Source organism: Phyllopteryx taeniolatus, chromosome 1 (genome assembly GCF_024500385.1).
Source record: "Phyllopteryx taeniolatus isolate TA_2022b chromosome 1, UOR_Ptae_1.2, whole genome shotgun sequence".
NCBI lineage: Eukaryota > Metazoa > Chordata > Actinopteri > Syngnathiformes > Syngnathidae > Phyllopteryx > Phyllopteryx taeniolatus.
The window spans coordinates 50,687,270-50,706,353 of NC_084502.1; the positions used below are offsets into that span (position 1 = coordinate 50,687,270).

At 43.7% G+C, this 19,084-nt stretch overlaps 1 protein-coding gene across 2 annotated transcripts in view; it reads left to right on the forward strand.

Annotated features, from left to right (window-relative positions):
* LOC133465322 (tyrosine-protein phosphatase non-receptor type 7-like) overlaps positions 1 to 18,474 on the forward strand; it is a 33,527-nt gene extending 15,053 nt beyond the window's left edge. For both annotated transcript variants that reach the window (XM_061748039.1, XM_061748038.1), the window contains 10 exons: positions 414 to 536; positions 611 to 791; positions 2,831 to 2,915; positions 2,983 to 3,062; positions 15,704 to 15,841; positions 15,914 to 16,060; positions 16,873 to 17,072; positions 17,179 to 17,292; positions 17,374 to 17,458; positions 17,540 to 18,474. In XM_061748039.1, the coding sequence (XP_061604023.1) occupies positions 454 to 536; positions 611 to 791; positions 2,831 to 2,915; positions 2,983 to 3,062; positions 15,704 to 15,841; positions 15,914 to 16,060; positions 16,873 to 17,072; positions 17,179 to 17,292; positions 17,374 to 17,458; positions 17,540 to 17,716 (1,290 nt within the window). In that variant the 5' untranslated portion in view covers positions 414 to 453 and the 3' untranslated portion in view covers positions 17,717 to 18,474. The remainder of the gene's footprint in view (positions 1 to 413; positions 537 to 610; positions 792 to 2,830; positions 2,916 to 2,982; positions 3,063 to 15,703; positions 15,842 to 15,913; positions 16,061 to 16,872; positions 17,073 to 17,178; positions 17,293 to 17,373; positions 17,459 to 17,539) is intronic.
* The last annotated feature ends 610 nt before the right edge of the window (positions 18,475 to 19,084 follow it).

Genomic DNA, 19,084 nt, shown 5'->3' on the forward strand with positions numbered 1-19,084 from the left:
GCAATTGTACATTGAGGAACATTGTCCTTAAACTGTTCGACTCTTTTCTCGCCGGCACATGAAAACACTACTGTATATGTTACATGGCATCCGTTAGCATAGCCACATAGAGAAAAAAAAATCCTGAATAAGCATTCGATAAAATCATGTTTTACAGTATCCATCGCTATACAATTACTCCGGGTCCAACTGCACTTCAAACATGTACCGCTGTACTTTCTCCGGCAGCCATATTTTCCTCACAATTCACACTCAGTCATTGTCAAGATAACGAAAGCCGTGCTAGCATTTGCACACCCGGCAGTAGAGTGGGGTATATAAGAAGTGGTTCATTTGCCTGAGACAAGACTGCTTTTGTGACGGGACTGATTTGAGAACGGGCTAAGTAAGGAAATAATAATGCTCTCTTCCAGCATGGCGTTGTGACAACTGGCATCACCACACGTGGTCATCATGGCGGGCGCATGCTCATTCTCCAAACACGCAGATGAGCCGACAATCCCCCCCCGTAAAGCGTCTATTCACCTCCAGGAGAGGTTAGAATGAAAACTCGCCAAATAATCTTCCAAATATCCTCCTCCAGACCGCGTGTAACCAGCGTATCTTGTAGGCGAGGCTCCAATATTTCACTACTGTTGGATGTCAACAGCCTGGGTGTAGAGCCTGTGTGCTCCGTGTCCACCCCCAAGGAGGTGTGGCTTCGGCTGCTTCACACCTCCTCCCGGCTGCTTACACATGCGCTCCTGCAGCAGGCCGCCGCTGACGCCAACGCACTCGATGCCGAGTACCAGGTGCATATCCACACGAGTGTTGGGGGTAACTAATTACATTAAACAAAATTATGTAGTTTAATTACAAAATTTATGTCATTGTTATCCATTATATATTGTAATCCAGGATTACAATTTTAGTTACATTAGAAAAATAGGCATAAAAGATCAGAATTTTTTTTCATATCAATTCCTCCTTCTTAAGCCAACACTTGTGATTGGCTTTCTCTGGTCATGTGCCATTCTGCTGTAGTCTATCCCAGCTATCTTCGGGCAGGAGGCGGGGTAAATCCTGAACCGGTCGCCAGCCAATCGCAGGGCACATAGAAACAAACAACCATTCGCACTAAAATTCACACCTACGGGCTATTTAGAGTCTTCAATCAACCTACCACGCATGTTTTGGGGACGTGGGAGGAAACCGGAGTGCCCGGAGAAAACCTACCTTGGCACGAGGAGAACATGCAGACTCCACACAGGCGGGGCCAGGATTTGAACCCCGGTCCACAGAACTGTGAGGCAGATGTGACCAGTCAGCCGCCGTGCCGGCTATTATCAAATTATGGTGGAAAATAAGTATTTGGTCAATAACAAAAAAATCTCAATACTTTGTTATATACCATTTGTTGGCAATGGGTTGGGGTCAAACGTCTTCAGAAGGTTTTCACACACTTTCTGGTATTTTGGCCCATTCCTCCATGCAGATCTCTAGAGCAGTGATATTTTGGTGCTGTCGCTGGGCAACATGGACTTTCAACTACCTCCAAAGATTTTCTATGGGTGACATCTGGAGACTGGCTAGGCTGCTCCAGGACCTTGAAATGTTTCTTACGAAGCCACTCCTTCGTTACCCGGACACTGTTTGGGATCAGTGTCATCCTGAAAGACTCAGCCACGTTTCATCTTTAATGCCCTTGCTGATGGAAGGAGGTTTTCACTCAAAATCTCACGATACATGGCCCCATTCATTCTTTCCTTTACACGGATCAGTCGTCTTGGTCCCTTTGTAGAAAAACTGCCCCAAAGCATGATGTTTCCACCCCCATGGTTCACAGTAGGTATGGTGTTCTTTGGATGCAAGTGAGCATTCTTTCTCCTCCAAACACGACATGTTGAGTTTTTACCAAAAAGTTCTATTTTGGTTTCATCTGACCATATAACATTCTCCCAACCCTCTTCTGGATCATCCAAATGCTCTCTAGCAAACGTCAGACGGGCCTGGACATGTACTGGCTTAAGCAGGGGGGCACGTCTGGCACAGCAAGATTTGAGTCCCTGGCGGCGTAGTGTGTTACTGATGGTCACCTTTATTACTTTGGTCCCAGCTCTCTGCTGGTCATTAACTAGGTCCCCCAGTGTGGTTCTGGGATTTTTGCTCACCGTTCTTGTGATCATTTTGACACCACAGGGTGAATTCTTGGGATCGAATAATTTCTCCCACAGTTGATTTCTTCACACCAAGCTGCTTACCTATTGCAGATTCAGTCTTCCCAGCCTGGTGCAGGTCTACAATTTTGTTTCTTGTGTCCTTTGACAGCTCTTTGGTCTTGGCCATAGTGGAGTTTAGAGTGTGACTGTTTGAGGTTGTGGACAGGTGTCTTTTATATTGGTAACGAGTTCAAACAAGTGCCATTAATACAGGTAACGAGTGGAGGACAGAGGAGCCTCTTAAAGAAGAAGTTACAGGTCTGTGAGAGGCAGAAATCTTGCTTGTTTGTAGGTGTGTGAAAACCTTATGAAGACTTACAGAAAACGTTTGACCTCTGTCATTGTCAACACTGGGTATATAACAAAGTATTGAGGTGAACTTTTGTTATTGACCAAATACTTATTTTTCACCATAATTTGCTAATAAATTATTTAAAAATCAGACTTGATTTTCTGGATTTTTTTCCCCTCATTTTGTCTCTCATAGGTGAGGTATACCTATGATGAAAATTCCAGGCCTCTCATCTTTTTAAGTGGGAGAACTTGCACAATTGGTGGCTGACTAAATACTTTTTTGCCCCACTGTATATACAGTATACCAGGTGTAAATATAAGTAAATATCTGTTCATAGAGCATCCCGCCAAACTTTGTAAGTCCGTCGGACCTTGACGTTCCAGGACACACAATCAAGGACCGATACAAAAGCATCCTTCCCAGTCAGTAGGCAACACACACACACACACACATGCACGCACGCACGTTGATGCACATTTCTTTTTTTAGACTCTGAGAGTCGTGTCATTCTGACCTGTGCAGAAGAAGAGGCGAGGCCTAACAGCTACATCAACGCCAACTACATCCGGGTCAGGTTCTCTCTCTCACAGACACACACACACACACACACACAGAGTGACTCAAGTGATGTGTATGTGTGCATCTCACACATATAGGATGGCATTACCTTGAAAACCAAACAGAAACTTCAATTGTATAGTTGGTTTCTTCATCAGTCAACCAGGAAAACCATGGGAAGTGAGGGAGGGAAGTAGCACCCTCTCTCACCCACTCTGTTCACCCCATCTGTCCGTGTTATTAGGATTCCCACAAAGTTTTCCGTAGGATTAACACGATTAAGATTTTTGGGGGCGATCACTGATCAGGGAGTTGAAAAAAACGATAACCGATCCGTTCACAAGATGGAGGAATGTGTCTATTTAAATGACCTGTTCATTTACTGTATATACTTGTGTACTTAATTGCTCAAAAATTTATATTTACAATAAATAATGTATCTTTGTATCTATTTATGCCAGTGAGGCATAGTGACAGACAGAACAAATGAATGGTCTTCTATTAGATGGCAGGAAGTAAATACAGTAATTCATGTATCCACTTTTTGTGACATTTTAGTTTGTTGGTGTGCCGTGAGATTTTTCAATTGTAAAATATGTTCCTTGGCCTCATAAAGGTTGGAAATCACTGCTCTCGTCAGATCATGTATTCTAATCAATCAGGTCAAACCAACATTACATGACAGAAATAATGGTTGCTAACTTACTGTAATTAAATTACTTTATTTTTAATTAAATGACTTCACCCGCACCGAAACATTAGAGCATAATTCGACAGAACGGCAGCATGTTTACGTCCAACCGTTCGTGCTAGCAGTAGCTTGCTAGGCTAGATAATATTTTATTGCCTGCTTGTGAGCCATATCGTATTAAAAGTACGTGAACATACCTCAAGCAAGCCTGAAATGAACATCCTCTCCTGTCCTGAGCACCGGTGACCACCAACACGTTTTTCCCCATTTTGTCCTTATAATACCGTCGGCACGGTCCGCTCTTGTTGTCGTCGCCACGGTAACGAGTGTATCCGGTCGCATTTGAGTTGACAAGATAAAGCCCAATGATCGTAAAAAACGGGATATGTTGGTATCGGAATACAAGATTTTATTGCAATAGAAGAAGAAGAATCACTTTTTATTGTCACGAACATGCATGCATGCATGCACACAAAATTTGTTCTCTGCATTTAACCCATCACAGTGAACACATACACATGTTAGTGGAACACACTGGAGCAGGGGGCAGCTGAAGCGCCCGGGGAGCATTTTGGGGTATCAGTGTCTTGCTCAAGGACACCACAGCCATGAGTCCGGGGGATGTTGGCGGATGGTCCAGTCAGGGTCTTGAACCTAGATCCCCCACGGTGGCAGGCGATGAGCTTAACCATTGGGCCACAGCTGCCCGTAGTCTGACAGTGTAATCGTGAAAGAGCAAATTTGTCTTGTAGTCTGATCCTGGCATTGTTGCCTGCCTGTCTCAGACGTGTTGTCTGTCCCACACCGCCGACGTTTTTTTTTTTGTTTTTTTTTAATAACTTCATTGGCCGTCAGATATTTACAGTACTATGTCAAAAGACACGCGACAAGACTAAAAATAAACTAGTTTTTGGATTCAAATATACTGTGAACGCGGCGAGGCAGAGTAAATGTCTTTTGCGGAGCCGATCGGCGAATTATGACATTAAAGCCAATCAGCCGATCAGCATAAAATGCTAAATATCGGCCGATACCAATCAGCCCGATAAAATCGGTGTAAACTCTAGTTTCCCGGCAGAAACCGGAGTGCCCGGAGAAAACCCACGCAGGCACGGGGAGAACATACACGCAGGTGGGGCCGGGGATTGAACCCTGGTCCTCAGAACTGTGAGGCAGACGCTCTAACCAGTCGTCCACCGTGCCGCCCCCAGCTATAATGTATACATATAAATAAATATATATATGCATGTCGCAGTTGACTCAGTCCCATGGCCAATCCATCATCCTGGTCTCAGCTGCTCCATCCTCGGGCCGGCATTCTGATCACTGTCTCCTCTAGACTGTATGTGTAAGAATGAGACCTCCCAGCAATAGTGTTCAAACCATCAACTATACCGCAACTCCCACTCAACCACATATTAACACAATGTAAATTGGTGACAGTCATATCCAAAATCGGATATCCAATTCGGAAGCCCACAGGTGGCTTCCCAAACATTCATCTATCACATACTGTATACTTAGTACTGTATAGTTTCTAATAGTCAATTAACAATTCACTGTAGCCTTCCAATTATCTTTATCCCCCAGCTATTTCAAATGTTTTAGCACTCAGTCATACTCTAACTTAAATTTGCCTTAATTTTCTCACCGTTCACCCTTTAATCCAGTACGTCTTTTAGACCTGAGTTTGGACATGACTGCGTTATCTAGTACAGTATATAGTAGACCCCAAACTAAAATAATACATGATACCATAATCACTCATTGTGATTATTGTTACCGTCAACATTCATATCTCTTGACTCTGTCAGTGAGGAATTATAAATTCTGCAGGGGTGTTAATAGATGTTTTTTTTTTAAATTATTATTTCCCCTCAATTATACAATACTCAGAGTGGCCCTTATGTTCTTACCACCATAACGTGAAATTCCTGGACATTATTGCATTAGACATTATTCCTATATTCGTCATACTCCGCACCCCACTAGACATACGCCATTTCTTCCTAAGCTTTCATCCATCCATTGTCCACTCCCGGAGATAGCTTCTCTCCTCCATCTGGCCTCCTGTGTTGACTTGCTTAAACCAGAAAACTCCAACAAATTGTATAATGTTTAATCAAAGAAGGAAATTGAAATACTCATCTCCCTTTTTTGATACATGATCAATCAACGTCTTCACTTCACCCGGGGCAGACTTTGTCAACAGCCATCCCTGGTCCATCCGACAGTTGATGCTACTGGTGGGAGGAGGTACAGCAACGTTCCTGAAGGCTACTAGCACAGCAAATACACAACAACAGGAATACAAAACGCTATCAACATTTAAACAGATTGTCTTCCTCTGAAAAAGATGCTCTTGTCAGGGTAGTAGACGAAATCCTTCCTGTACACATATTCCAGAGGAAGGACAAACAAACAATTGTCACCAAACATTGATATTATTCCCCAAGTCATGGTTAACATGTTTCACAAAAGTGTTAATGTCAATAGAACAATAATCACATAAAAACAATAATCACAGCAATCCAACAACCTGCAACACAACACATTATCACTGTCAAGCTGCATCCTCCTAGGTGTCCTGAAAAATAAGGTTATTTCCACAAATCAGACTCCTCCCCCCCTTCATCATGTACACAGTCGCAGAGGTCAGTCGTTCAACAGTCTGAAAAGACCGTCCTATCTTGTCAGTCAGAATGTCCTTGGTCATCATAAACATATCTGATGTCAACATCATCTCAGGTGACCCCACAAAGTGCATAGAAGCCTTCTCCACATGGGCGAATTTGACCCATTGGTGTTTCAAATCACGCATAAACTAAAGGTCAGAGCTCTTAATAAAGGGTCATGGGCACAAATGTGGCGGCACGGTGGTCGACTGGTTAGAGCGTCTGTCTCACAGATCTGAGGACCGGGCTTCAATCCCCGGCCCTGCCTGTGTGGACTTTACATGTTCTCCCCCGTGCCTGCGTGGGTTTTCTCTGGGCACTCCGGTTTCCTCGCACGTTCCAAAAACATGCATGGTAAGTTAATTGACAATTCGAAATTGCCCGTAGGTGTGAATGTGAGTGCGACTGGTTGTTTGTTTATATGTGCCCTGCGATTGGCTGGCAACCAGTTCAGGGTGCACCCCGCCTCCTGCCCGATGATAGCTGGGATAGGCTCCAGCACCTCCGCGACCCTAGTAAGGAGAAGCGGCTCAGAAAATGGATGGATGGATGGATGGATGCGCACAAATGTAACTTGATGCGAACTCAGTTTCCTAAATTCTTGGGATATTATTTTCTTAATATGGGTGAGAGACTTACTCTTGCATGTGATCACATCCCCACAATCACTTCCGTTAGCCGGCTCCATTGGTTCTCAATTTCTGCTTTCAATTAACACAAACATACACATTTTAACAAGACATGACAAGCAAGACTTCTCAGACAATAACATTAACCTGGACACAGAAGTGGTTGTCCACTCTCACATACATTCCACACAGACAAAAACTGAACCATAATACTCAATGGTTGAACAGTAACGCTCAACGACCCCATTTTTAACCATTTGACGCCTTTGTGTTCTTACCTATTTAGCAGATCTAAACCTGTTATTTGAGAGTTATGAAACTTGTATAGCCACCCGAGGCCTTCTTTAACGAAACTAATATCAAACTTCCATCGTTCCTGTTTGGGCAAACAGTTGACTCACACCCTGCAACCATGGAACTTGAATTTGAAATTGCCAGGTTCGAAATAAATATTACAATCACTACACTAGGTCTTCCTCCTCGGTAAAGCGATAATCCTGCTAGATTGACAATTTAGAAATACCTCTGACTAATACTCTCACTTTTATCACTATCCAAGTGTAAAAGAAGCAGTTTGATTTGATGTCACTCACCGAACCACACGTTGCTGCGAATACATTTTCCCCGAGTTCCTTTGTAAGTCTACAGGTGTCCTTCATGGCTTCGCCCAATGTGCCACAATTAACTACTTGCATAAATCCCCTAATTCCCACTATTCTATCTTGCAAATTATCAAAATCAACTCAACCTCTACCACAACAAACCAGGCCTCTATCCAATTTTATAACATAATCGATCCTATTGTAAATCTCTTCTCAAACCCCTACCAAAGCTTAATACAAAATTTGAAGAAGTCTGTCGAAGGAATGCTCGACCTGATCAATCGAATATTCCTTTTTTTAAAATCATGTTTTGGATTTTTCCACAATTTGGACTGTTTTGGTTTTCCTCTCAGCGGATCGGCTTGGACTATTTTATCTCAGTTATGAGTGAGTGGATGTTTCCCATACAGCTTTTATTATATATATATATGTATATATATATATATTATTTTCTTTAGTTTTATTATTAGACACTAATGCCCTTTCGACTTCTATTCATGAAAGATCCTTTTCTGACTATAGAAAATGTTCCTTCCTTTTACAACCCCAATTCCAATGAAGTTGGGACGTTGTGTTAAACAAATAAAAACAGAATACAATGATTTGCAAATCATCCATCCATCCATTTTCTGAGCCGCTTCTCCTCACTAGGGTCGCGGGCGTGCTGGGGGCTATCCCAGCTGTCATCGGGCAGGAGGCGGGGTACACCCTGAACTGGTTGCCAGCCAATCGCAGGGCACATAGAAACAAACAACCATTCGCACTCACAGTCATGCCTACAGGCAATTTAGAGTCTCCAATTAATGCATGTTTTTGGGATGTGGGAGGAAACCGGAGTGCCCGGAGAAAACCCATGCAGGCACGGGGAGAACATGCAAACTCCACACAGGTGGGGACGGGGATTGAACCCCGCACCTCAGAACTGTGAGGCTGACGCTCTAACCAGTCGGCCACCGTGCCGCCATTTGCAAATCATGTTCAACCTATATTTAATTGAATACACTACAAAGACAAGATCTTTAATGATCAAACTGATAAACCTTATTGTTTTTAGCAAATAATCATCCATCCATCCATTCATTTTCTGAGCTGCTTATCCTCACTAGGGTCGTGGGCGTGCTGGAGCCTATCCCAGCTGTCATCGGGCAGGAGGCGGGGTACACCCTGAACTGGTTGCCAGCCAATCACAGGGCACATACAAACAGACAACCATTCGCACTCACAGTCACACCTACGGGCAATTTAGAGTCTCCAATTTATGCATGTTTTTGGGATGTGGGAGGAAACCGGAGTGCCCGGAGAAAACCCATGCAGGTACGGGGAGAACATGCAAACTCCACACAGTCGGGGCCGGGGATTGAACCCGGGTCCTCAGAACTGTGAGGCTGACGCTCTAACCAGTCGTCCACCGTGCCGCTGCAAATAATCATTAACTTAGAATTTTATGGCTGCAACACGTTCCAAAAAATGCTGGGACAGGGTCATGTTTACCACTGTGTCTTTTCTTTTAACAACATTCAATAAACGTTTGGGAACTGGGGACACTGATTGTTGAAGATTTGTAGGTGGAATTCTTTCCCATTCTTGCTTGATGTACAGCTTCAGCTGTTCAACAGGGGTGTCCGTTTTGATATTTTATGCTTCATAATGCGCCACACATTTTCAATGGGAGACAGGTCTGGACTGGAGGCAGGCCAGTCTCGCACCCACACTCTTTTACTATGAAGCCACGCTGTTGTAACACGTGCCGAATGTGGTTTGGCTTTGTCTTGCTGAAAAAAGCAGGGCTGTCCATGAAAAAGACGTTGCTTGGATGGCAGCATATGTTTCTCCAAAACCTGTATGTACCTTTCAGCAGTAATGGTGCCTTCACAGATGTGTAAGTTACCCATGCCATTGGCACTAACACAGCCCCATACCATCACAGATGCTGGCTTTTTAACTTTGCGTCCATAACAGTCCGGATGATTCGTTTCCTCTTTGGACCGGAGGACACGACGTCCACAGTTTCCAAAAACAATTTGAAATGTGGACTCGTCGGACCACAGAACACTTTTCCACTTTGCATCATTCCATCTTAGATGAGCTCGGGCCCAGAGAAGCCGGCGGCGTTTCTGGGTGTTGTTGATAAATGGCTTTTGCTTTGCATAGTAGAGTTTCAAGTTGCAGTTACGGATGTAGCGCCGAACTGTATTTACTGACATTGGTTTTCTGGTGTTCCTGAGCCCATGTGGTGATATCCTTTACACAATGATGTCGGTTTTTGATGCCCTGCCGCCGGAGGGATCGAAGGTCACGGGCATTCAATGTTGGTTTTCGGCCTTGCCGCTTACATGCAGTGATTTCTCCAGATTCTCTGAACCTTTTCATGATATTATGGACCGTAGATGATGAAATCCCTAAATTCCTTGCAATTGTTCGACTATTTTCTCACGCACTTGTTCACAAAGAGGTCAACCTCACCCCATCTTTGCTTGTGAATGACTGAGCAATTCAAGGAAGCTCCTTTTATACGCAATCATGGCACCCACCTGTTCCCAAATAGCCTGTTCACCTGTGGGATGTTCTGAACAGGTGTTTGATGAGCATTCCTCAACTTTCTCAGTCTTTTTTGCCACCTGTCCCAGCTTTTTTGGAACGTGTTACAGCCATAAAATTCTATTTTAATGATTATTTGCTAAAAACAATAAAGTTTTTCAGTTTGAACATTAAATATCTTTGTAGTGTATTCAATTAAATATAGGTTGAACATGATTTGCAAATCATTGTATTCTGTTTTTATTTATGTTTACCACAACGTCCCAATGTCATTGGAATTGGGGTTGTATTTTAAGAATGATAGGCACAGTGTTAACCATGTTAGCTGACTTAATAACACTTTGCCAATATATTTTACTCCTATTCTTGAAAGGTTGTTTCGGCTATAACTTAAATTAAACAGGTCCTGACTGCCGTACCAAGACCTTCGAATTTTCCTCAGTCAACACCAAATTCAAATGATCGTTAGAGAGCAGCCTTGAAAAAAGCGTGGTTAGTTTTCCCCAACATCTGCTAAGGTTATTCTATCGAGGTGTGGCCTAACGTAAGTGGGGCTATCGCTTCACACGCAGCTGTGGGACCTGAAGCGAATCCCTCTCTACCCCAGTTTAAGCAAGCTTCCATCGTTGTTTATGGTCCACAGTTTAATACATAAGGATAATGTGGAGTTCTAACCCTTTAAACGGAGAGCCCACCAGGACTCCCTTAGTGCCTAATGTTGCAGGGGAGCCTGGGGTAAGCGATGTCTGACACACAAGAGTAAAATAAGACAATACAATAAATCAACGACTCCAAATCAAATTTCTTTCCTGACTTCAATGTTCGCCTCCTAAACCGCTACTTCCACTACATTGCTGTATAATCTGAACCTCATACTGCCGTAATAGTAACAATTTCTTGCCATAATTTCTTCTACAATCTTTCCGAGTGACTTTACAAACCCCCGCTGACAAGGGAGAAGTCTGACTCTCTCTAAGCAAAATTTTAACATCCTTACATTGACCTCTCCTATGTTTATGGACTTTAATATCATTTAACCTTTATTTCTGTCCAAGGGCAGGAGACCTGCTTTATACCAATTACCAAATTACCTCAAGTTTTTCCCCACCAGATTCTGACCAACACTCCTATTCTCACGGAAATGTTCAAATTTAAATGTCGGTTACTACTGCTCGCTGACCCTGAAAAAGAGAGTGGGGAAAATCACCTTAGAAGAACGCGGATGAAAACGTGCTTGTGCCTAACAATGGCGGTGAACAAAATATGTTTTAACTTTGTTGAAATTAATGCGGAGGCACGGAGGAGACTGGTTAGCACATCTGCCTCACAATTCTGAGGACCAGGGTTCGATCCCCGCCCGCCGAAAAATGGAAATGCAGTTGGTCCTGATGACATTCCTGTGGAGGTATGGAAGCATCTAGGAGAGGTGGCTGTGGAGTTTTTGACCAGCTTGTTCAATATAATTGTGAGAAGATGCCTGAGGAATGGAGAAAAAGTTTGCTGGTGCCCATTTTTAAGAACAAGGGTGATGTGCAGAGCTGTGGGAATTATAGAGGACCCCGTCTCTTATTATGCGGAGTTACCACACGTTTCGCTTCCTTATTGAAGCAGTTTTGCGGATGTTTGCTTCCTCTTTCTTGATGTACCGCACTGAAGATTCATTCATGCCATAATGCCGTGCCACAGATGCATAACTTCTGCCCTCTTTGATCAGATCTAAAAGTTTTACTTTTTCGCTGATGGTCATCATCTTCTTCTTCCTCTTGGCCGCCCTGGAGGAAGCTCTCGCAGGGCCACAGCGCTTAGGCGGTATTGTAAGGGCTTAACTAATCAAAAAAAGTTATCGCTTAAACAAAAAAAGTTATCACGAACACAACACTAAGATACAGTATGCATGACAGTCAACAGCGTGGACGAGACTGGCGAGACACAACAAGATGCTGGGTGAGGCTGAGATGATGCACAGCCAATCAGCTCACGGGATAAATTCCCTCGTGCTCTCATTGGTCGATGTCGCGCCGGGAACCAATCACGTGCCTTGTATGAGTGCCTGTGGCATGTACAGTACAGTACAGGCATCTACAAAGCCTCTGAGTCAACTCATCTCTTTGTTTGGCATGCAGGGAAACCTTCTCGCTTGTGCATCAGCATGAAACGTGTCTTTCCACAATATGGCTGCTGATATGGCTGTATTTTTTCATTTTTATTTTTTGATGAATTTATTTATTTTTTTGATGAATATTTTTTAAAAACCCACGACGCACTGAAGCCGCAAAACGTGAAGCGCGAAGTGGTGAGGGAACACTGTATATGCTTTTCTCTCATGACTCCACTTTATTATACTTGATAAAAGTCTTCTGACCGCTTACTCGCGTGCCACTTCGTAAACACGAGAATGACTCCATCTGACGCGCAAGTTAACACATATTCCATTATTTTGCAACATATGTCAAAGCTCTTCTTCTAGGAACAAGCACGAACAGCGCCGCAGTAAGAGTTAATTTACTTATCACGATCCTCTATCAACTCATGTGCTAACTAAACAACAAATTTCAAATCCCCCATCCAACATACATTACCAATCTTTAAGTGGGGGAGATTCTCCTCTTCTGCTTGTCTTCCCAATTTCCCCCCCTCTCCTTTCAGCCTGAATCTACACTTTATTACCGTTTGTTATATTACCAATAATTTCTCAATTCATCACTACTAAACTGAGCTCACCGCAAAGTCCTTTACAAACTTTCTAATGTCATTGTCATCACATGAGTCAGATATTAAACTTCCGTGCGTTTTAATTTCGATCCCTTCGGCACTACATCAAAGTTATTCTGTAACCCCTGACTGTTGTCTTCCGCATTCAAAAACTCCTTTACACCAAGCAAATTCCCTGTTTATACACACTTTTAGCCACATCCATTCCACCAGTTGAAAACATTTAGCCAGTTAGCTGATACTGGAGTCTCTCCGCGCACACTCATGAACTCCCGCACGTACACAAACCGTGATTCACTCGTAACACACTAAAATACACTCGTCTGCGTATTATTCTCCACATCATACATCACATTCCATACCTCATTCAGACAGTAACTTTCTCGCCATTCATAAAAACTCCGTGTGCAGCCCAAAGCGGACCGGAACCGCCCCGACTCACATCGGCCTCCTCCAACCGGGCTGTAAATGTGCCATAACACATCCACGGCTACAGAAAATGTCAACAGCCTCCTTTATTCAAATACCGAAGCGTTTTATGACCAACAAATCTCCGTCACCACTTCCGGACTGCTTACCCGCGCACGCGGAGCCGCAGATGGCTAGCTCTGTTAACCCGAAAGGAGAAATCTGCGACGCAACCCTGGCGGTGCCACATCTGCCCGGCACACACGTTCATTTATAATCTTCTAGTATAATGTGTGCATACCACTGTATACACACAATATATATGTATCATTCGTTTATATAATAAATATAATGAGTACCCTTTATAGATATTTACATATATATTAATATAATTATATATATATATAATATATAAACTATATACTAGTTCGAGGTTTTTCTTTATGTTGTGTGCACAGTTAATAAGTCGTATCACACAGAATACTCTTATCTTTCACACGGTCCACGTTTTTTTTTTTTTTTTTCTAATCTCCTGCGAGCCTCTTTTTTTTCCCCAAATAGAGGTCCCATGATTTGTAATTTAATTTCCTCACAACTTGATGACGCTCTGCCTCGGATTAGTGCAAATTAATAAATGACTGGGAGTTGAACCCTCACCTTTCAACACAACAACGACTGCAAATATGCCGCTGTCTTTACCCTCTCACAAAGCGTCGTTGTGATTACTTAATCCCAATACCGTGTGAGCTAGCTCCTGAGGCCTCACATGGACCTCTGACGTCACTTCTCTTACAGACCACGCTTTCACACTGCTACGTTGTAACCTGGCCAGGTTTTAATCAATTAGTAACTAAAGACTATGGGATATTGTACTCACAGGGTGACGCTACTTGCTAATTTATGGCCTGACTGACATCCGGCAAGAATGTGAGCTCAAATCATCTGCGGGAACGCATCCGTTCTGAAGCCAGGTTTGCGCCCCCTGTCGAGCGTTCTACCATTAACACTTTCTGTTTCCTTCCTCAGAAACTCTCATTTCACTTCATTGCATGTCTTCACATGCATCCAAGAGGGCCATCCCCTCTTTCACTCTTAACTCAGAGGGCCAGCCACTCTTGCATTCTTAATCGATTACTCTTAAACTTAAACCATAACAAATTTGGACGAAGTATTCAAAGGTCCACTCGACACAGACCCCTCCACACCGTTCACATTCTGCCGCAAACGACTACCGCTCTCGGCGACACCGCGCGCCCGGCAGGCATACACGTGAGAAAATGCTCACCTTATAGTCGGAATGGAACCTCATCGGCCCCGCGGAGAAGTCGACCAGGAGCCACAACAAAGAGAATCCTATTCGTGACGCCATTTGAGGTTAATTTCGGGGTCTGAGAAAGCGTTCATGTCGAGTGGAAGCAAAGAATACTTTGAGACACTGGGGGTTGGGTTAAGGTTGGGTTTATTGAACAAGCCTTTGTGCATTAACAGTTGTTTTCATGGTCAGATTCGCGATGACCCCAGCCCCAAAAACCTCTGTGAGAAGCTTATAAAGTCTCGCATCTGTGGGCGTACTCTTAAGGACTGGCCCTAAACCTGATTGGTTCACTAAGATTTTAATTGTACGGCTACTTCCTCTTACCCATATTTGGTGTGACTTTTTGTCCACCAGATGGCTCTTGTCATTGAATCAACTGTACGCCCTGCGAATTCCCTTTGGTGCTTCAAAGTTGCCTCTCCAGTATTACATGCCAATTGTTGTTTGATAGTACAATGGCAGTCCCCATTTATGGCTTCACCTCTTAGCTTACCCAGAGGACGTATTGCCCTGAAAACCCTGAAAACCGCAGATCTGCTAGATAGAGCATTTGGTGGCAAGAATGCATTGCCCTCTTTGAAGTACACAGTTGAAAGAGAAATAGTTGAAGCAGTGAACTCTTTTGCAGGCATTCTACTATGTCTGTACATGTCTCTCTTCAGGTGCTAGGTAGAAGGCTTTTCCAGAATTTTGAGGTCAACTTTGCGTGCGTATTATACATGGGTGCCCATTATACACGAGAAATTATGGGATGTGACTTCAGTGTGGTGGCGTTAATGTTGCCCACTAACCCTAACCCACCCTAATCCTAACCTTAACCCATCTTAAACCGCCTTAAGACCCAACCCTAGCCCTAAACCTAAGCATAACAAACTTCTTTGTTTTTATTTTGTACAAATGTGATACATGTTTGGGATGATGTGGTTACATCTGCGTAACCTGCCCTTCCCGTGATGCAGGAGCCATTCATGTTGCAGAGTGGCGTGTCCTGCCTGGAAACTATCCTAATAACGTGTCTGCCCCAGCACACGCAAACAAACACACAGTAGGATCTCAGCATGTGTGTTGCCTCCTTCTCTCAGGGTTACCGAAGCATTCCGAAGGCCTACATCGCCACACAAGGGCCAATGGTACACACTGTGGGAGACTTCTGGGACATGGTTTGGCAGGAAAGGAGCCGCATCATTGTCATGGTAACCAGGCTGAAGGAGACCAACGAGGTGGGGAGGACATCCTCTCTCACTGATGCTGTTCAATATGTAGCATGTTGAAGTGTACAATGACGTGTCCAGAAGTGTGAGAGGTACTGGCCTCAGCCCAGCAACCACAGGAGTGAGGAGGAGGTGGAGGGAGCAACCAGTCAATTTGGTCGATTCCAGTTGCGAGTCACAGACAGTCAAGACAAAGAGGGCTTCACTGTAACTGACATGGAGATACAGGTGGGACTTGTGACTTAGGGGCAGGGACATGAAGTGCTTTGGTGGTTTTATTGACGTCTTTATAGCATTAGTAGAAATGTCAATATGACTATAAATGTAAGCAGGACCCCTCTAATTGTCTCACTAATGGGGATAGCTGCCCCCTGAGGAAACCCACATGGCGCTTTTCTTAAAGGGACACATTTTACATTTTTGTTCATCATTTTAAATAAAAAGTGTTCCCAGGTGTCATGATAAAAGCTCTCTAAGATTCTTGTGTCAGCATCCACAATGCTTGAAGTCAACAAGCTCTAGTTCTGTCTCACAAGCGCTAGTTCTGTCTCACGCAAATGATGAGTACGACTGATCTGTGCTAACACTTAGCTTTCGGCTTTGACATGATCGTGCTTCCATCTAGTCTGGCTATAGCTTGAATATAGTGGATCGTATCCATGTCATGGGTGGAAAAACTCAGTATGAGGGCAGTGTTATGTGTGCCAAACAATTAGTCAAAAGCTCACTCACAGACACATTTTCAGATGTACTTGTTTAATTTCACACTTGATGGGTCTTGTTGACATTCCAGACATATAACTATTTGTATAAACGCTACAAAAAAGTTACTTTCGCATAACATATCCTTTTTAATTGAGCTTTAGCAAACACCCACCCAATCTCCCGCCCCCGTCTTAGTTGCTTGGTCCTCCAAGCTTCCAACATGACACTTCCTGCAGGTGTTGGACATTAGCAGAGGAGTAAATGTGCAGACCTTCTTCTTCACTCACTGTTTACAAACAATAATCATGGCATGTTATGTGTATGCATGCTTCCAGTGTGTGTTCTGTTGGGAACGCCGTCCGGTCAGACACTACTGGTTCACGTCATGGCCCGACCACTGTGTCCCACAATGCACTGCTCCTCTGCTGCGACTGGTGGAAGAGGTGGAGTCATACAGAGCGTCCCTCCGAGCAGCCAGCTCTCAGCCAACCACAGGCACCAACCACCAGTTTGGTCCAATCGTTGTCCACTGCAGGTACAGGATATGCAAATGCTCATTCCTCTGTTCAGGAGGACTGTGGGCTATATCATGGCACTAGATACTATGCAATCTTCTCTCCATGGTGTCCTGTCCCTGTCAGCGCCGGTATCGGGAGGACGGGTTGCTTTATTGCCAGCAGCATCGGTTGTCAGCAGCTGCGTCAAACGGGTTGCGTGGACGTTCTGGAGACGGTGTGTCAGCTTCGGTTGGACAGGTTTGTTGCAGCAAGTCTGTTCTGTGACCTCATGCTCTACTGGCTCAAGTCAGATTCCCATTCCCCTTAATATCCGTACAGGGGGGGGATGATCCAAACTCCTGAGCAGTACCAGTTTCTATACACCGCTCTGGCCCAATTCAGTTCACAGCTGCATCACAAACAGGTGATTTGGTCTCCTTTAGCTTGCCTACTTTAGGCCTCCTGTGAAGTGCTTTCACGTGCAGTTTGTGCTTTTCAACCGCAGCACAAGCAGGAACAGGAGAATGCAGAAGAGCAGGTGAGTGAACAGATGAAGAAGCTCCAACTGGAGCGGACACAACTTTCAGAGCCGACATCGGGTGTCAGGTCACACAAAGAACCTGAGCCCAGAAGAACTCATGGTACAGATCATACAGATGCAGTAGGTAGAACCCACAGGTAGATATTATACAGAGGCTGAAGGAAAACCAAGATAAACCTGCAGGGACAGAGCATACAGAGGCTGACGGGAAACTGGATCTTTTGGTTCTTTCACTGGACTGAGAATCTTCAAGAGAGGCACTCAGAACCTTGCTGGAGAGAACTATGAAGAAAATGTGTGTAAACAATCAAAAATTAATTTATTTTTTTGTGATTGTTTTTGTGTTTTCTGTCCATTTTGAAGAAGCTTAAGCAGTTTATCTTGTTTCACGTGAGCTGGTTCCCAGCCAATCGTAGGGTACATATAAACAAACAATCATTCACACTCACATTCATACCTACGGGCAATTTAGAGTCTCCAATCAACCTAACATGCATGTTTTGGGGATGTGGGAGGAAACTGGAGTACCCGGAGAAAACCAGCTGAGTTGGAAAATGTATGTTTTATACATACCAAATATTACTTCTATTAGTTTATACAACCTTCACATGCTTTATTGTTCCATGTTGTGACTGCTAGCTGTTTTCCGGCCATGCTATGCATCCTAGTTGTTCCCAGCCATGTTGTGACTACTAGCTGTTTTTCAATAAAAATAAGTTGAGTGCAGCTGGACAAAGATCATTGTTTTGCTTTCCTTTTCTTCTCTGTCTCTCTCACTTCTGTGTAATGGAGGTGATTGTTTGCTTGGACTTCAGTAAGGGGTAACAACTCGTAAGACTCTTTTCCTCTCCTTGCAAAGACTTTTCTTTTTTCCTTGTAATAAAAACCCACAAAGACAAGATTGCTTCCTTACTTATTCTGTCAGAAAAAGATTTGCCAAAACAGTTGGTGTCAGAAGTGGGATCCTAGGATTGATCGCCGATTCAGGGCACCTGTTCTCCTCCAAAGAAAGAATTACGGTAAAAAAACATTTTAATTATTTGAAAATCGGAGCATTTCATATGGTGTACTGCATTTGAAACAATGTTGCCTTTGTATTAAGTGGTATTGGTAATTGCTCTCCTCACATTCCATTGGTAAGGTTCGAGTCCTTAAAGTCTCCTGGTTCGAGTCCGGAGGTTAGGGGTTCGAGTCCCTGACAGTGAGGGAATTGAGTCCCCAGGTTCGAGTGCGATGTGGTTAGAGGTTCGAGTCTGACAATTAGGGGTTCTGGTCCCCAACAATTTTGAAGACGTTCCAATATTGTAAAAAAAAAGAGAAGCGCTTCTAACAGGTATTGAAAAATAGAAAGTGGGAAGAGCAAAAAAAAAAGAGTATGGCCGAATTACCAGTGTACACGTCACCTATTATGTCTCGTATGAGAGAAGAATACGATGAAAAGTCTGTGGAATGCATGGAGATGTGGCTAAATGAATGTGGTTTCCCAGCAACAGGGAGCCTGTGTACAAC